General features: G+C 46.6%; 2 protein-coding genes across 2 annotated transcripts; one reads left to right on the plus strand and one right to left on the minus strand.

Annotated features, from left to right (window-relative positions):
- The first annotated feature begins 8,973 nt into the window (after positions 1–8,973).
- LOC123070072 (protein GAMETE EXPRESSED 3) lies at positions 8,974–12,387 on the plus strand. Its single transcript, XM_044493089.1, has 10 exons — positions 8,974–9,161; positions 9,292–9,473; positions 9,566–9,901; positions 9,987–10,233; positions 10,441–10,725; positions 10,822–10,908; positions 11,120–11,152; positions 11,241–11,300; positions 11,392–11,534; positions 11,617–12,387. Exons 1-10 carry the CDS (start codon positions 9,044–9,046, stop codon positions 12,244–12,246), a joined length of 2,121 nt encoding a protein of 706 aa, XP_044349024.1. The 5' UTR covers positions 8,974–9,043; the 3' UTR covers positions 12,247–12,387.
- A 108-nt stretch (positions 12,388–12,495) lies between these two features.
- LOC123070071 (kinesin-like protein KIN-8A) lies at positions 12,496–16,476 on the minus strand. The gene is made up of 7 exons (XM_044493088.1): positions 15,363–16,476; positions 14,674–14,950; positions 14,370–14,420; positions 14,112–14,204; positions 13,664–14,026; positions 12,894–13,574; positions 12,496–12,779 (listed from the first exon to the last, which is right to left on the minus strand). Exons 1-7 carry the CDS (start codon positions 16,211–16,213, stop codon positions 12,753–12,755), a joined length of 2,343 nt encoding a protein of 780 aa, XP_044349023.1. The 5' UTR covers positions 16,214–16,476; the 3' UTR covers positions 12,496–12,752.
- Positions 16,477–16,836: the final 360 nt, after the last annotated feature.

Here is a 16,836-nt window from a genome sequence, read left to right on the forward strand (position 1 = left end):
TAGATAACCGACGGCAAGGATCATGATGGCAGCACGGTTTCGTTCATCAGGCAAAATTGTGTGTACATAGCGTACCATGCGTCTCTGCATGCACCATACCCTGATATGTGTCGCCATGCTCTGCAGCCCAAAGTAGGAAAGAGGGTCACAAGTATCAGACTTCGACCTACTAGCTGGAGTTTCCCCCGTCAGGCACCCATCTGGTTCAAGTCGTCAGCCAATCTCCACAGCTTAATAAATAGTAATGTCTAACTGTAGTATGATCTTTATTTGGTTTGATGCATACACTTGTTCTTTTTTGGTAGCCCTTTTGTAATGATGGCTGATGTTTGGTTTGGAATAGAGAGTTGCATCTTTACTCTTCTGGCCTGCTTACTGCTTCTGTTGCACCCCCAGCCCTGGTTGCTGTTGTTGTTGTTTTCAATGTACAATCAGTAGTATATTTTGTCTGTTGGTTGAATAAATGTGTTGTTAGAACAACAAACATAATGTTTTGAAAGTTGTTGCATGGTCTGATCCTTTAGTGCCCCATACCATATGTAGCGCATACTATTTTTGGTACGGAACACATTTTCCACTTGTTGATAACATGTAGCCCACTGATGAAGGCCCAATAGAGGAGCCCATAATTAACTGGAAGGGAGGCTCTCACATGAATCCGGCCCAGGTACATGCCCATGGTCCCCTAAACATAAATAAGTAAACAAATAAATAAAGCTAAATGATCATGCACCAGTTCTTTAAATTCACGATTTAACAGGAGGATATTATTTCCTATGATAGTGTCATTACATTCAGTCGATATTATTCTTAGGCAAAGATAGCGACCAGTCTTCTTTCTCTCAGCATTTCTTCCTGCAACCAGCGGACCCATGCAAATCGTAGTCAACGTCATAAATAGTTCCGGTCCATTTTTATCTTTTAATAAGAATGTCCAACCCAGCCCAGCACATTGGCAACAACACTTTATCCTCCGCCTTGGTGCGCTCGCCGCGGCGCCGCCGTCCGGCCCTGTCAACATAGTGAATTGGGAGAGGAATGTAGTTGTGAGTATGACAGTACAGACCCACCAGGTCCACTCCCGAACACAAGCAAGCACCTCTTTTACTACGCAGATGCACCCCTTATTTTTTTACTCTAATCCACCCTGCTGATATCTGGGACCCACATTATTTTCAACGTATAGTCAATTAACGACAGAATTGCACAACTTTTTTTGAGTAATAATTCGGAGGAGCAAGCTATAAACTGGGTTGTGCGGTCTCTGCGGCTCGTCTAACAACATGACCAGCCCAGTAGTTTTTTCTTTGGGAAAATAGGTAGCCCAGTATTTCTTTTTGAAGATACCCAAGCTAGGCCTATTTGTTTTCTCTGACTTACTGGGCTGCAAATCTTTCAAGACGAGGAGGGATGCATTCCGGCCTAGCCAAAGAGTATGGTCAGTGTCTGTTAAAAGTAATATCAAAGGGGTTGAAAATTCAAAAAAAATTATAGCAAATGGGAAATTAGTTTCTTTTTTTGTTTTTGTTCTTCATAGATATTTTATACTCCATCCGTCCAAGATTCTTGTCTTAGATTAGTCTAGATACAGATGTATCTAATACCAAAACGTGACTTGATACATCCATATTTAGACAAATCTAAGACAAGAATTTTGGGATGGAGGGAGTATTTCATTGGATTTAACATGACATAGTACTAATTTATTTTTAAATTTGTTTTAGTATGGCTACTAATTTTTGGATTAAGAATATTTTGTTCCCCAGCAAAAATTTGCAAATTTTCAAAATTTTGCACATATTTAGTTCAATTTTTTAACCCTGGTACTGACCAGAAAATGGGCAGCAATTCTAAAAATGGAAAATGGGCTGCAATAAATTCCATATGAATTAGAAAATGAGTAAAAATTATAAAAATAATAGCAAATGGGTTGTACACACCACAGATTTCGAGGCTGACTTGTTTACGCAAGGCTTTGTCAGTCAACACACGATTCTAGCAGCAGTGACTGTTGGATGTCCATCCAACGGACGACGTGCTTCTTCAATCTCTGATTTTCCTCCTCTAGCCGCCTAAACTAGCGCCAGCGGGACTGCCTGGTCCCTCCTCTTGTGGCTTGCTGTGATGCCGCGCAGGCTTCACCGACCCACCCTACTCCCTCCGCTGGCCTGGTCGCACGCAATCAACTGCCTCCTTATTATGTGAAAAAATTGATTCCTCCCACTGACATCTGGGGTGCACCGGTTGGGAGGCTGACCTGTGGGCCTACTAAGTTGACGGCGTATGTTGTACTTGTCAACTTAGTCAACAAACGATTCTAGCAGCAGTGACCGTTGGATTTGAATCGAACGGTCATGTTGCTTCTTCAATCGTTGCTCTTCTTGCACCAGCCGCCCAAACTAGCGCCGGCGAGACCACCTGCTCCTGCCTCTAGTGGCCGGCTATGCTGCCGTTGAGGCCTCACCGCCCCCTACTACTCCCACCGCTAGCCAGGCCCTGCGGCGACGGCAACTACACACCGAAGGCGAACCAGTGAACCCTCGTACTCCTCTCCGCGTGGGCATCCACTGTCGCGTCTTCCCCGGCTCCGCGTCGTCCCCTTCCTAGGCCTCTCCATCATCTACCGCCCTGGCGCTCTCGGTGCGGCGTGGTCAACATGATCAAGGAACGACTTCCATCAGAAGAGTACTGTACATGGAGAGGTTGATAGCCGGGTCCACGGCCGCAGCAAGGAAGTGCCTCCTTATTACGCGAAAAATAATGATTCCTCCACCTGACAGTGGGGAACCACCGGACGGGCCACTATATTTCGCGAAAAAAATGTTTCCCCCTGACTGCTGGGACACACCAACTACATGTTCACACGCAAGGAAGTGCGTCCATATTACGGGCAAAAAAATGATTCGCCCCCTAACTGTTGGGACCCACCAGCTACATCTTCGCACGCAAGGAAGTGCCTGACAGTCGGGATCCACCTGGTCGAAGCGTACGTGGCGTTGTCATTCTGGTCACGAATGTGTACGTATATACTGGTCGATGTAGAGGCGCGCACGTGTCGTAGTAGAGGCGTGCATGTAGCATGTACACGTGCGTACAACGGCCAGGGTGCAAGAAAGTAAATACGGTCACGTACATACATACGGACGGGGTCTCGAAGCCTACTCACGCATACATACGGCCAGGGCTCGTGGCTGGGTCAAAACAAAGAAACTGCGTCGTCGTTGTGTTCATGGGAAGCCAACGGGCTGGGTTGGAACAGAATGCGTCGTCGTGTTCACCGGGAGGGCTTGGACGGAATAACTGATGGAAACAAGGCCTGGCATACTGCAGAACAGAAGAAACGGCCTTGTGTTCGACCAGCCACGGTCGAAACGGGATCATGTTCATTGGGATGGGTCTGGCGTACCGCAAAACAGAGGAAACGGACTTCTGTTGGACCTCCTACGGTCGAAACGGGGTCTTGTTGATCGGAAGGGGTGTGGCATACCGCAAAACAGAGGAAACAGACTTGTGTTGGAGCGCTACTGTCGAAACGGGGGTCCTGTTCATCGGGAGGGGTATGGCGTATCGCAAAACGGGACTCCACCAGATACTGTTCATCTCCACCGTTGATCTCCTCCAGCCTCCACGGGCTACTGTTCATCCATTGTCGACCTCCTGCAGCCTCCACCTGTGACTATTCATCCACGGGCTCCTGTTCATCCAGCCTCCACCGCGCGCTCCTCCACCGGCTACTGTTCAACCAGCCCTCTCCATGGGGTCCTGTTCAACCACCCCTCCACGGGTACTGTTCATCCAGCCCTCCACCGGCTATTGTTCAACTAGCCCTCCACCGGCTACTGTTCAACCTTCCCTTCACAGGGTCCTGTTCATCCAGCCCTCCACCGGGTCCTGTTCATCCGCGCCTAACCGGCTCGATCGATCGGGGTCTTGTTCATCCAACGTCAACACCACGGGGTCCTGTTCAGCCAACCCCCTACCGGGAACTGTTCATCCACCCCCCCAACAACACTCACTGTTCATCCAGAGGCAGCATCGATCGGCTTCAATTAGCAGCAGTAGGGAAGGAATCGCTCGATTGGGTTCACTTAACAGCCATTGATCGATCGCTCGGGTTCAATAACGCGTAGCCTGCAATGCAATCGATTGGGTTCAGTTAGGCGAACGCCTCGCTCGGGTTCAGTTAGAGCCCAACGCCTCGCACCCATGCGTGTACGTGTACGAGAGAAACACGCATCGCTCGGCCCCCGACCACCCGCCGTAACCGGGAACTCCCCGATATTTTCCTCGCCCTTGCTTCTACCACGTTTTTTTCCTTCATGCACGATCCAAAGAATGTCATGCAGCTGCGTCTCCGGCCTGCCCAGGACGAAAAGCCCATTTTCTGTCATGATTTTTGTCATAGAAGTAGGAGCCCACCACATCTATGATGATACGGGTTTTGTCACAATTATCATCATAGAAGTGTCATAAGTATGCCAGAAATTTTTTCGTTCGGCCCAAAATGTCTCGGATGTGTCTTTTTTTGTAGTGCCCCTCTAGTAAACCATATCGATCCTTTCACAAGGAAGGAGCAATTTATACCAATAATAATCTCTATTATGACTTAAACAGGGCTTGTTGAATGCAATTCAAGCTGTGTTCCCACACTCACCTCAAAAAATATTGTCTTAAACATGTCTATGCAAATTTCTAGTCAGATGTCTTCATGAGTGAGGAGTTGAAGAAGCATATGGACAATGCTGCATATTCATACACCAAGAATGGTTTTTAGGTTGCAATGAATGAACTGAAGAGGGAGGATGAAGGTGCTTGGAAGTGGCTTCGTAATATCCCTAAAGAGACTTGGGCAAGCATGCTATGGATGACACATGCAAGACAGACCTAGTAGTCAACAATCTTAGTGAAGTATTTAACAAGATGATACTAGATGTGAGGAACAAGCCAATGAGGAGCTGTGTGGATGGATTCAGAACTAAGTTGATGGTTAAATACCAAGCAGTTAGAGAGAAGACAGAGAAGAGTAGGTGGGAGATAACACCCACTTATATGGAGAAGTTGGAGGAGTCAATGAAGTACTCTAGGCATTGCACTGCATACATGGCAGATCCTGGTATTTGGCAAGTTACTAGTGGGGAGTCTACCTACTGTGTGAACCTTGATAAGTGGACCTGTGACTACAAGAAATGGGACATATGTGGTTGGCCATGTAACCATGCAATTTCTGCCATTACAAGAGTGAAGGGACAGCCAGAATACTATGTGCATGAGTTCTCCAAAAAGCCATTGTATAAGGAAACATACAAGCACATCATCTACCCTGTACCAGGGCCTGACTGTTGGCCTAGGACACCAACTGCAGACAGATTCACCAGCGTTCAAAGAGAAGAATGGCAAGAAGCAAACAACTAGGAGTAAGGGGCAATTTGAGGTCCCAACAAATAAGGATACATCAAGGATGGCAACTATTACCTGCAGCAACTGCAAAATGCAGAAACATAGGTACACCTACTACCCTCAGCCCTGAAGCCTCATCTTCAGACAAGAAAGGACAAGCACAAGGTATGGAATATGCACATTGTTTTCACTGTTTTCAACTTAACATTACCATGAAACTGGCACAAAGAACTAGCCTCTAAAGTTTTCATTGTTTTAATCATTTGATGGCTTCATCCTAATTGTTGGGCTATGATGTGTGCTCTCTTAGACAACCAGAACTCACTACCATGAAGTTGGGGGAAGTTCTACTGCTCCTACCCAGCCTGCAACCACTTCACCACCTGCTGCAACTACTAGGGGAAGAAGAGCAACTTCTAATGGTCCTGCCTAGCCTGTTGCATCTACCAGGGGAAGAAGAACAACTGGTGCTTCTACTGGTCCTGCCCAGCCTGCTGCTTCTACAAGGCCAAGAAGAACAACTGCTGCTTCTAGAAGGGCAAACATCACAAGTGATGCTTCTACTACTCCTTCCCAGTCTGCCACAAGAGCTTCAAGTTCAAGCAATGCACCCAGCAGGAGAGGTGGAAGGCCATACATGGCACCTAGGGCTGCAACTAAAACAGAGGGAGCAATAGTAGGGTCCAAAAGGAAGAGGTTCCAGAGCACCAGAATGAGGGGTTACTTTTATGCCAGTGGCAACTAGGTCAATGCACAAATTGGCTATTGTCTTTTGAACAACCTGCCTTAAGTATTTCTAAATTTCAGAAACTATGCCTGAGAACTGGTATGTGTAATTAGTATTTAGCTTGAGAAGTTGTTTGTGTTAGTATGCTAAGCTTGAGAACTTGTATGGCTGAGAACTATTATGGTTGAGAACATGTTTCTGCGATCAACAATTTACTTGTTTCATGCTCATTTTGTTCTAAAACATTTTGGCATTTGCTGGTCATTTTGGACTGGTCATCCTAAACCATAAATGATAGGTTTAGAACTTGATTTGTCGAGCCCGAGCCACCCTAAAGACTAAATGGTGGTTTGGGTGGTTTTGTCGAGCCCGAGCCACCCTAAAGACTAAACGATAGGTTTAGGTGGTTTTGTCGAGCCCGAGCCACCCTGAAACCTAAATGAGTGGTTTGGGTAGCTTTGTCGAGCCCGAGCCACCCTAAATCCTAAATGAGTGGTTTGTGTGGCTTCGTCGACCCCGAGCCACCCTAAAGCCTAAATGAGTGGTTTACGTGGCTTTGTCAAGCTCGAGCCACCCTAAAGCCTAAATGAGTGGTTTAAGTGCTAGGTTTAGGTGGTGAGTGCACTATGCATATTTTTTCTTTGTCATTTTCTTGATCAACATTTTACCTATTGTAAGCATTTTCCCAATTTGGACTGGTCATTTAGTTCTAAAACAATTTGGCCATGCCCAGTTGGTCTTGAGCATTTAGTCCAAATAAGCAGATTCATAATAGCATAGCTCTTAATATAGAAAGCTAACAACATTACATAACTGGGGTAGTTTTGCAGCTAGTCATTACAGACATTACATAACTTAACTGGAGGTAGTTTTGCAGATAATCATTACAGCCATTACATAACTAGGGGATTCCCAAAATATACAACCCCAAGGCCAACTATATTGTTCCAAGGCCACATATTAGCTTAACATAACTGCAAACTGAGGTGATGGACATCATTGTTCACTCATCAAGGATTGACTTGGTCTTGAAAAGCTTGTCCTTGTTGGCATGACCAGCTTTCATAAGATCACCCACCAGAAACTCCAGCTTCTTCTTCTCCTCTATCAGTTAGTCCCTCCCTCTCCTTCCTGGTGTTCCTAATGATCTCTCCCTGAGATCTAAGAATGCACTTCAGCTCCTTGTGCTCCTCAACCAGCTTCTCCATCTCGTTCATCTTGCCAAAGGTAGCACTCTCCTTCTCCTTGCTGATAGCTAGCTTCTCCATGTCCTTTTCCACATCCATCTGCTTCTGCTTGAACTCTTCATCACTCATGACCCTGTTGTTCTGATCTGCCCAATCAAACATCTTGGTGACATCCTCAAACAGCTGATTGTACTGATCCCCAAGTGTATCCAACTGCTTGTTCACCTTGGCCAACTCTTTCTTATAATTCTCATGGTCCATCACTCTGCCATGGTTCTCCTCATGTAACATCTCCCATATCTTCACCAAACATCGCCATGGGGCATCAACCCACTGAGCAACTCCACAGTCAATACCATCATGCATCAAGTATTAGAAAATAAATATGCCAACTTAAAAAGGAAAATACATGAGATATTCAGTGATTCAGTCAGACTTGCAGATATAGTAGAGATTCAGGAAACTTGAAGTTCAAGCTAAGCTGATATGACAGTAGCAATACTACCATTAATTCATCCTTGAATAGTTGTTAAAAGCATACTAGCATTGCAAAATCACTCTTAAAAACATGTTAACTGAACCTACAACAAACTACATTAGTTCATTCAGCACCACAGTCCAAATAAATTGAATAGTTCAATTCCCTGAATTTACTGACAGAAATTGATGCTTGCATCTGCAGCTCTACCATAGTTCAAATCATGTTTCATTAACTGAATTTACTGACAGAAATTGATGCTTGCATGTGCAGACAGTCCAAATCGTGTTTCATTAACTGAATTTACTGGCAGAAATTGCAACCACTAACTACCACCAACACAAACCCTAGTTGGATAACATTGACATGAGGAATAACACATCCGTAGAACCTCCTCCCCGTGTCCTTTCCTTCAAATGCAACATATTTCATGCATGGGGCCAAGTGCAGTCTACATTTGATGCTTGCATCTGCAGCTCTACCACAGAAGGATGCATCTTAGTGGTCCCAGGGTTCGCCTGCATTGTAGCACACTAATGAACCGCAGAACAAAGAGCAACTGCTCCAAACATGGTCTCAAATTGAAGAACACTTGAACCCCAACCCTAACCATAGGTGCAAAGCAGATCTCTTACCCAGTGCTGCTCCAGCTCCATGTCGACCAGCTCCTCCTCCTCGCTGCTCTCCTCTCCATCCTTCCACGACGGCATCTTCTACGGCGGCGAAGAGCTCCGGCGGCGAAAACAGGGGACAGAGCAGAGTAGCGTGGAGAGTGAGCGAGTGGAGTGGAGTGGAGTGTGAGCGGTGGCGAGTGGTGGGCTCTGTTTTGTATGCGCGTGGCCTAACGGCCGTCAACCCAGTTGTCGTTCGGTTAGTCCGACGTGGCACCTGACCGGTGGACCTGCCATGTCAGAAGTCGGTTTAGTTGCGGCAAAACGGTCATTTGATTTTATTGAGAAAAATTTACAACAAAAATGGTGGATTCTTGGGACGCGCTAGAAATGTGGTGGCAAATTGATGCTTGAGCTTCAAATGTGATGTTTTTTTTTTTTTTTGCAATTCAGTCTAGTAGGCACGTTACACGCTGAGATGCAGCGAGCCCACGACGATTGCGAGAAATTCCTGCATTTGTCAGTTTCCTTCCGATTCCGAGGGCGAGTTGCTGCCGCTGGAGGAACCGCCGCCAGGGTGTAATGTAACCACTCCGTCCTTCCACTTACTCCAAAAACTCTTCCTCTCTGCAACCGCGCAGCCATGGCGATGAGGTTGTTGCCGCGCCTATGCCTGCTCCTGTGTTCTCTCGTCGGCGCCGCGCGCTCGTCGTCGTCGTCGCTGGCGCTTCAGAGGCTCAATGCAAGCGCCGCTGAAAACCGTACGAACAATCCCCTTGCTTTGGTTTCTACACATACATACAGTCTGCAGTTTCCTTGCCCACTCACGCACGCACGCACGCACGGTTGCGCCTCCTGACTTGACTTGATGGGTTTTGCGGTTGCTTGCAGCCCATATACCGGCGGGTGTTGGCCGTGCCCTCTCGGCCCCTCTCATCGGCCACGGCGGCCGCCTCGTCGCTTGCTCCGGGAAGCACCTACTCGCTTTCGAGCCAAACGGATCCTTCGCGTGGATCATTCCCCTTGGATACAAGTGCAAACAAGATATCAGTTTGGTTGCCGAGAGGGACAAGGTAAATCCAAATCGCATTGCTGCTTCATTGTGAACACGCTTTCATGCTTGTACTTCGTGGCAGAGAATAATGTGTGTCGATTGTGTGTGTAGATATACTTGGTGGCAGAAGATAAGGTCATAAAAGTAACTCCACAAAACTTACACACCAGTGCCCCAACATCACAAGTGTTTTTCAGTCACGGTTCACCACCAGGGAGGTCTGAGGAGATCATTGGCCTATCCACCAGCAGCAGCTATGCATCTCTTTTCATCACCATTAGGAACCGTGGCCTTTTCTCTTTCTCATTGCGTGACGGGAAGCTACAGTGGAGTGCCGGGCCTGTGGTCGATCGCTTCGGTTACCGTCTAGGCTGCAAGGGCAACAGCATCTCAGGCTGCTATTTCAATTCATCTCCAATTGTTGATCAATGCGAGGGTACTCTTTATGTAAGCCCTTATTTCACTGGGTACTGTTTTTCTTTAACTTCTCATCTTTTTCACCCTGCCATTTTAATTTCATATGACTGAGCAGATATCAAATACCCAAGGCCAGCTCTATTCTATGTACATTCATAGCCATCAGTATAGATGGGTCCAAGACTTGAGCTCAATCGACAAAGTCGTGACAATTGCACTGGGAAATAATGGCCGCCTATACATTGTCCTTCCCAGAAAGTCAACTGTGATGGGGCTTGATGTACTGTCAGGAAACATTTCATGGCAGCTGAGTGTTGGTCCACTTAGTAATGACAAAATCTTGCCAGCTGTGGATTCCAATGGTAAATCATCCATCTGGATTTTGAAACATGTTTGTTCCTTCGCTAATTCATTCACATCTGGAGCTGTTTAATTCTCATGGGACTTTAATTGTTTTGTTTAACTGCATCCTCTTCAACATTCGTATTCGTATACCAACATCTATTTGCATCATAATTTGTAGTATCATATATCACCCTTCATGCTACTTTGTTCAACTGTTGTAACAGGTTGGATATCAATTGGCTCGTTAGATGGGATCTTGTATTCAGTTTCTCCTGATGGTGATATCAGAAAGTTTCTTCAAAGAATGACACCTAACTCAGTGATCCATTCAACTCCAGTCCTGGACTGCTCAGGGTTTTCGGTCTACATCAGCCAGACCATAATGGAGGCAAAATCAAGTCAAACTATCGGTGATTACACCTATGTATCGGCGATGAAGCCATCAAGCATCTTGTTTACTTTGTTGGCTCCAGCAACTGGAACGGTCTACTGGACCGAAAAGTATCCTGGTTTGTTTCGTTCTTTGGATGAATGTGTCATTCTTGTTCCTCCAAAATGGTGGCGTAAAGCTAATTTTTTTTATGTGGTATTCATTTCCTTACCAGGAGAATTATCGAATTTGTTGTCCAGTAGTGACCTGGACTACTTTACACTAGATGAGACCATTCTTCTCACTGCTCTATCTTCTGCAAGTAAGTCTTGTTTAGCTCTTGAATCCTCGATTAAGCAATTATTATGCTTCAAGTTAACTGAAGAGAGAAACAATATAAGGGTAATTGGTAAAGTTATACTCCCTCCACCCCAAAATAAGTGTCGCTGATGTAATACTTATTTTGGGATGGAGGGAGTACCTGATATCAACTAATTTGCAAAGCTTTGAGCTCCTGAAATTTCTTATCACAGGAATCGGCAACACCGTGCAATGCTACACGAGAAGTATGCTTTCTTTTCGCATGTATCTAGTTGATTTTCCATCCTAAAGTTGTATTGTCTTACCGAGTACTTCACCTCTTTGTTCTGCAAGGGCAAAAGATTGCTTGGACTTGTAGAAAAGCAAAACCAAAGTTTGTTCATGGTGATCCAGGTGACATTCAAGTTGTGACATTTTTCTTCTTTTGTTGCTGTTGTTTAGTTAGAAATGCATAATTACCGACTAAGTAATGTATATCCATCAGGTGACCACAACCATGTCCTTCTGTTGTTCTTTTTCCAACTCATTGTCATTGTGGTACAAGCGGTAATTGTGCGGTTTTGCTGCATCTTCTGGAGGAAGAAAAAACTTCAAAACAATGGCTTGCAAAAGTTCCTGAAAAAGAGGGTATGTGTACTAGAAACATAGTTTAGGGTGACTTCTCCACTGAACTATGGTCTGAGTCTGACATCTACCTTCTGAAACGCAGCGTTCTCTTCACAGCAAGAGGAGAGTCTTAGGCAAGATTATCTCCGAGTTAGAGCAGAAGGCGGTTGAAGACGCCTCTTCAAACGAAACTTTAGAGCAATTGGGTGAAATGGTGAAAGCCAAGGATGGTGTTGAGAGGAAGCTGTACACATCATACAGTCTTGGCAGGGATGTCCTGGGCTTGAGACAAGGCTCTTCCATATTGCCTCTTTACAATGGAAAGCACAAGAGTCACTCATTTCATGGCGCACATAGAGAAAGCATTACGGTCTTTAATACGCTCAGCGAGAGCTCTACTTCGGAGGATAGAACAAGCAGTAGCTACTCCAGAGGCAGTGGGAGCTGCAGCAGTGGTAGTAGCTTTGAAGAAATGGAACTGGAGAGAAGATCCAAGTCAGCAGAAGAGGCTGGACCTTCAGAGGATATTGCCAAGGAAGCTCAAGACAAATTGCCAGTAGAAGTTGCATCATCTTATCAAGCATTTATGAAACCGTTGTATGTGCAAGGAGAAAGCAGTAGCAAATCACCGTTGCAGAGGGAAGAATTTCCGATGGAGACCATGCGGCAGGATCTTGCACCAACCAAGAGAATGTGGCTGAAGAGGAGGCGAAGTCTGTCCTCAACAAACTGATATGTAACTTCAATGAATTAGATGAAGATTTAGCTTGCTTGATTGTCGATGATAATTATGTTCCTAGAAAACCAGGATGTTATTTATTGTGGTTCATTTGTACAAGTTTATACTCAGATGCATATGGACCTGGTTCTGTTTCTTCTTCTTGCAGGGCATCATTCATTTTGATTCAGATTGCATACGAACTTTATATGCCTTGAACAAACTTGTCATTTTGTTTTGCCAAAATAGAGCAACATTTAGACGGAAAATGTGTAACAGCTGCTCCAGTTGCCAAATATAAATGTTCTCTCCCCTGACCAAATATTGTACACTTTCAATAATTTAAATGGACATAGAAGCTAATAAAACTCTATGCTGGTTCAGTTAGCCCAGGCAAACTGAATTCAATCAACAGAATACATGGATATGGTAAACTCCAATTAGCATAGCTGACAAAAAAATAGTAAGATATGAACATGTCTATCCTCCGCATTCATTCGTCTCCTGAGGGTCCAGTGCTGCTAGGCTCTTTGGCGTGTGAATCCCGGCTGAAACAAAGCGTAATGCAGGGTGAGGCCCCGGCAGCAACAGAAACGTAATTTATATGCTGCCCATATAGAACTGGTAAACTCTTGGGAGTGATGTGAGCTGAAGGACTATACCTGAAGTAGCATTGAAGGGGCCCTGGTTGGAGTTTCAGCAGCTACATGGCTCCGAGTCTTCCGCCCATTTCCAGCAAGAACTGAAGGGCTTTCTCCTCCAAAGTCCCAGAAGGTACGCTTCTTAGCCGTAGGCATAGGTGACGTGAACCGGTGGCTTGGGCTCTTCAGCTCACCTGCATCTTTCTCGGCCTTACGTAGGCTTGCCCTTGTGATCACTCTTCTCTCAGCTGTTGCTGGTTCAGGGTCATTTGAGTTCTTCCTGTTGATCAAACCACGGATGAACTCGTCCCTCTGCTTGAGCTGTAGAAAGTGTTCCTTCTTCATCTTCTCCATCTCGGACACCAGGGTCTTCACTTTCCTCTGCAGGTCCCGGACCATTGTATTGTCTGCTGGCCTCTTAGAATTTGGTGTGCTGAAACAGCTCCTGTCTAAAATAGACCGCTTCACCTTTCTTTGTGTTGAGCATGGCGTGGTGGTAATGTGAGGTGAGGGGGGAGCACATTGTTGTGGGGAGCCGTTGGGAGCAAGTGACTGAGCCTGAACAGTCAGCAGCTTCTGTTGCTGCTTCACCACCTGCTGCCTCAGCTCACTGTTCTCCTTCTGAAGCTCCAGTACTAGCTTGGCCTGATCAGTATCAGAATCTGGTGCCTTGAAAACTTCCTCATTCCCAGCGGTCAATGGCTGAAAAATCACAAGATTATTCATTTTGTCATGAGTTCTGTTCGGTAGAATGTTACAAGATTAATGTTCATAAAATCATATTTTCAGACCTTTGTTTTTATCTCCTTGGCACGATCAGCCCAATGAAGAGTGTTCTGTGTCTCACCAAAGGAAAGATTCGAAGGGCTTATGTTTGCAATCATGACAGTGTTGCAGGATCCCCCAAGTGAATCCTTGAGGAGCTGGGTCAGCTTGGAATTGCGATATGGCACATGCCTCTTCCCCTCCACAAGAGCATTGATGCAACTGCTGAGTGCGAGGAGAGACCGGTTTATGTTCGCTCCTTCCAGCGACCTCTGTGAGCGTTGGTCAGTTGCTATAGCCCTCTCTGATCCAGCAAGATCAATGAGTGAAAGCTTTCCAACTCGTGTTACAACACTAGTTCCATCCATGTATCTATATTCCACGACAACCTGCAAAATTTGCAATAGTTTATATTTATGCAGTTTGCGGGACCGTGTTTTTCAGTAGTAGTGAAAGTGCATGATAGACATTCACCTGTAGTATTGCATGGGAGCGCGATGAGGTCTCATTAACTCGAGTTGGTTCAGTTGTTCTATTCTGGTTGCCTTGCTGAAGTAATTTCATAACCTGTGATGAACAATGGCAAGAATGTTATTATCATTTTCATTGCCAACTGCAAAGCAATACTCCCTCCATCCCATAATATAAGAGTGTTTTTTACACCATGCTAGTGTCAAAAACGCTCTTATATTATGGGACGGAGGGAGTAGTAACTAAGGAAGAGCTTATTACTTCATCTGTAGAGTATGCTCTATATTGTGTAAGACCAGCAGCAACAGTTCCCTGGAATGCACAATACACTTTTCTGTTAGAATACTCATAATAAGAAGGGGTATAAATTGTACATATACTGCAAAATGTGTACAGAACATACAGAATGGATCATTTGGCAACATAATATACTTTTTCGTTCTGTTCGAACTGATTAATTTTACTCTACCAGGAGGACTACTAACTTGATATCACCAAGAGTAAAGTAAAGTTTCTCAACAAAAGCTTGCTTCATTGGTTGAAAGATGGTTATAGGCTAGAATACCTGCTGCTTGTCTTCTCTCAGAAGGAGGGGTCTACCAGGAGATAGCAAATCCCTCACTGTCTCATTGTAGACCTCGAGGTACGACAGCTGAATCGAGTGGTTGCCATCATAGCTCCTCTGCCTCACCTTCAAGAACAAATCCTTGATTGCGAGCACCATTACGCCAGGGTTATCCATGGTCCCGAGCATTGTGTAGGTCTTCCCAGCCCCTGTTGCTCCATAGCAAAACACGGTCCCATTCCTCCCTTGCAAAACACCTTCCACAAGATCTGCTGTTCTGCAATATAAGAATGGAGGATTGGACTCATGTTAAATGCCAGGAAAGTGGAGAAGTGCAATTGAGCAATACATTGCAAGTACATACTATACCATTGATTTGTCCTAATATTCAAGAAATTAGCTCACTCCTGTAATCAATATCCTAGACCTACCATTACTCTCGTCCAACATTTCACAAATACTACCACTTCTATAACCAATTTCTCAACTATCATGAAAATGTGTCTCCTACTATCGAATCTAGTCATAAAAGATGTATGCAGCTTCATCCGCAGATTTATCACTTCCAAATTCAAGAGCACAAACAACTGCAATTATTTCTAAAATAACCAACTAATGAAATAATTGTTTGAAAGATGTGCATTGTAAAGAAATTGATTGAAACCATGATATGGTAGTGCGATTCTTACGAGGTGCTATAGACTTCGGCCTGCGCCGTGGAGTCGGGGAAGGAAGCGTCGAAGCAGAAATGGCGACCTCGCACGCGCTTCAGGCGGAGGTAGTCGTTCTCTGAGGCCAACTCCGTGAGGTACACGTCCTTCTTGTTGACGATCTTGACGCAGGTCTTGGACCCGGCCTCCTTCTCCTTCCTGGACATCGGCCGCAGCCTGACGAACACCATGATCCTGCTCCCTGTTGCGTCGGCATTGGCAGCCCCCATCTCCCCTATAGCCTTGATCTTGCCGCCGATGCCTCCTCCGAGTGAGAGCTTCCTGGCCTGCAGTGCGGGGAGAGCCGGCGCCGCCTTCTTGACGGGGCAGGACATGACGTTGGCGGCGAGGGCCACGTTCTCCTTCTCCTTGGGCTCCGGCGGCCGCGAGAAGACGACGACCTTGTCGTTCTTGGAAGGGGCCCTCGCCTCCGGAGGCCCCATGTTCTCCCTGAGGACCGCCGCCTCGCGGAGCGGAGCAAAGGCGTCGTGGTGACGCTTGGCCCCCTCCCCCTCCTCCTCCTCCTCCTCCTGAGCGTTCTCGTCCCTGTCCTCCCCGACGTTGGCGTGCGGGATGGTGCGGCTGCGGCGCATGGCGGCGCCGCCCTGGGAGGAGGCGAGCATCTGCTTGTGCTGCTCGTAGAAGAGGTTGAGCGCGCGCATCTTCTCCTTGAGCCCGTGGTGCGTGTTGGGGAGGAGCGACGCCCGGCGCCCCGCGGCGTCGCGGCCCGGGGCCGATATTGGCACCCGCGCCGCCGACGAGCTCCACTGGCGCGCGCCCGGGTCGCCGCCCTTGATGGCGCTGGCCTGCGAGCGCGTGGAGACCGGCATCTTCGTCGGACAAGATCTGGTCAGAAGCTCGACCTGAGCATGGACGACCCCAGCAGCTCCCCCACTGGCACGGCTCGCTGGAAATCTCACAAAATCCCGGCAAGAGAGATGCACTAACGGGCCGAAATCGGAGCAAGATCTCGAAATTTGACCGAATTCTTGGCTCTTGATCTGGGGAGAGAGAGAGAGAGAGAGAGAGAGAGAGAGAGAGGCGTTGGTGGTCGGTGTCTTGTAAAGTCGAAACAGTAGCGGGGACTGGGGCTGGGGAGGAGGGGAGGGGAGCTGGGGAAGGGGGAGGCCGTCGGATCGGAGATGGGCACCGGATGCGGGGCCGCGGGTTTGAAACGTCGGGGAGGGAGGGAGGAGGCTGCAACGGTCGGGGCATAGGCGTGCGGCGTGCCCCTCGCAGCCAACGGTCGAGAGTGGGGTCAACAGTCGACGGGTTTCGCAGGTTATCAGCGAGTCAACCAATTCGATGGTGCGTCCATTTGGGCATGATGACCGCTCTCTCTCTCTCTCTCTCTCTCTCTGAATACAAGTTTATTATAGCGAGATTTAAAGATTTATAACTCCCAAAAGAAGATGTGAATGCAGCCATAAAAATAGTGCCTTTAATTGCCCGG

This window comes from Triticum aestivum, chromosome 3B (assembly GCF_018294505.1).
Source record: "Triticum aestivum cultivar Chinese Spring chromosome 3B, IWGSC CS RefSeq v2.1, whole genome shotgun sequence".
NCBI classification, from domain to species: domain Eukaryota; kingdom Viridiplantae; phylum Streptophyta; class Magnoliopsida; order Poales; family Poaceae; genus Triticum; species Triticum aestivum.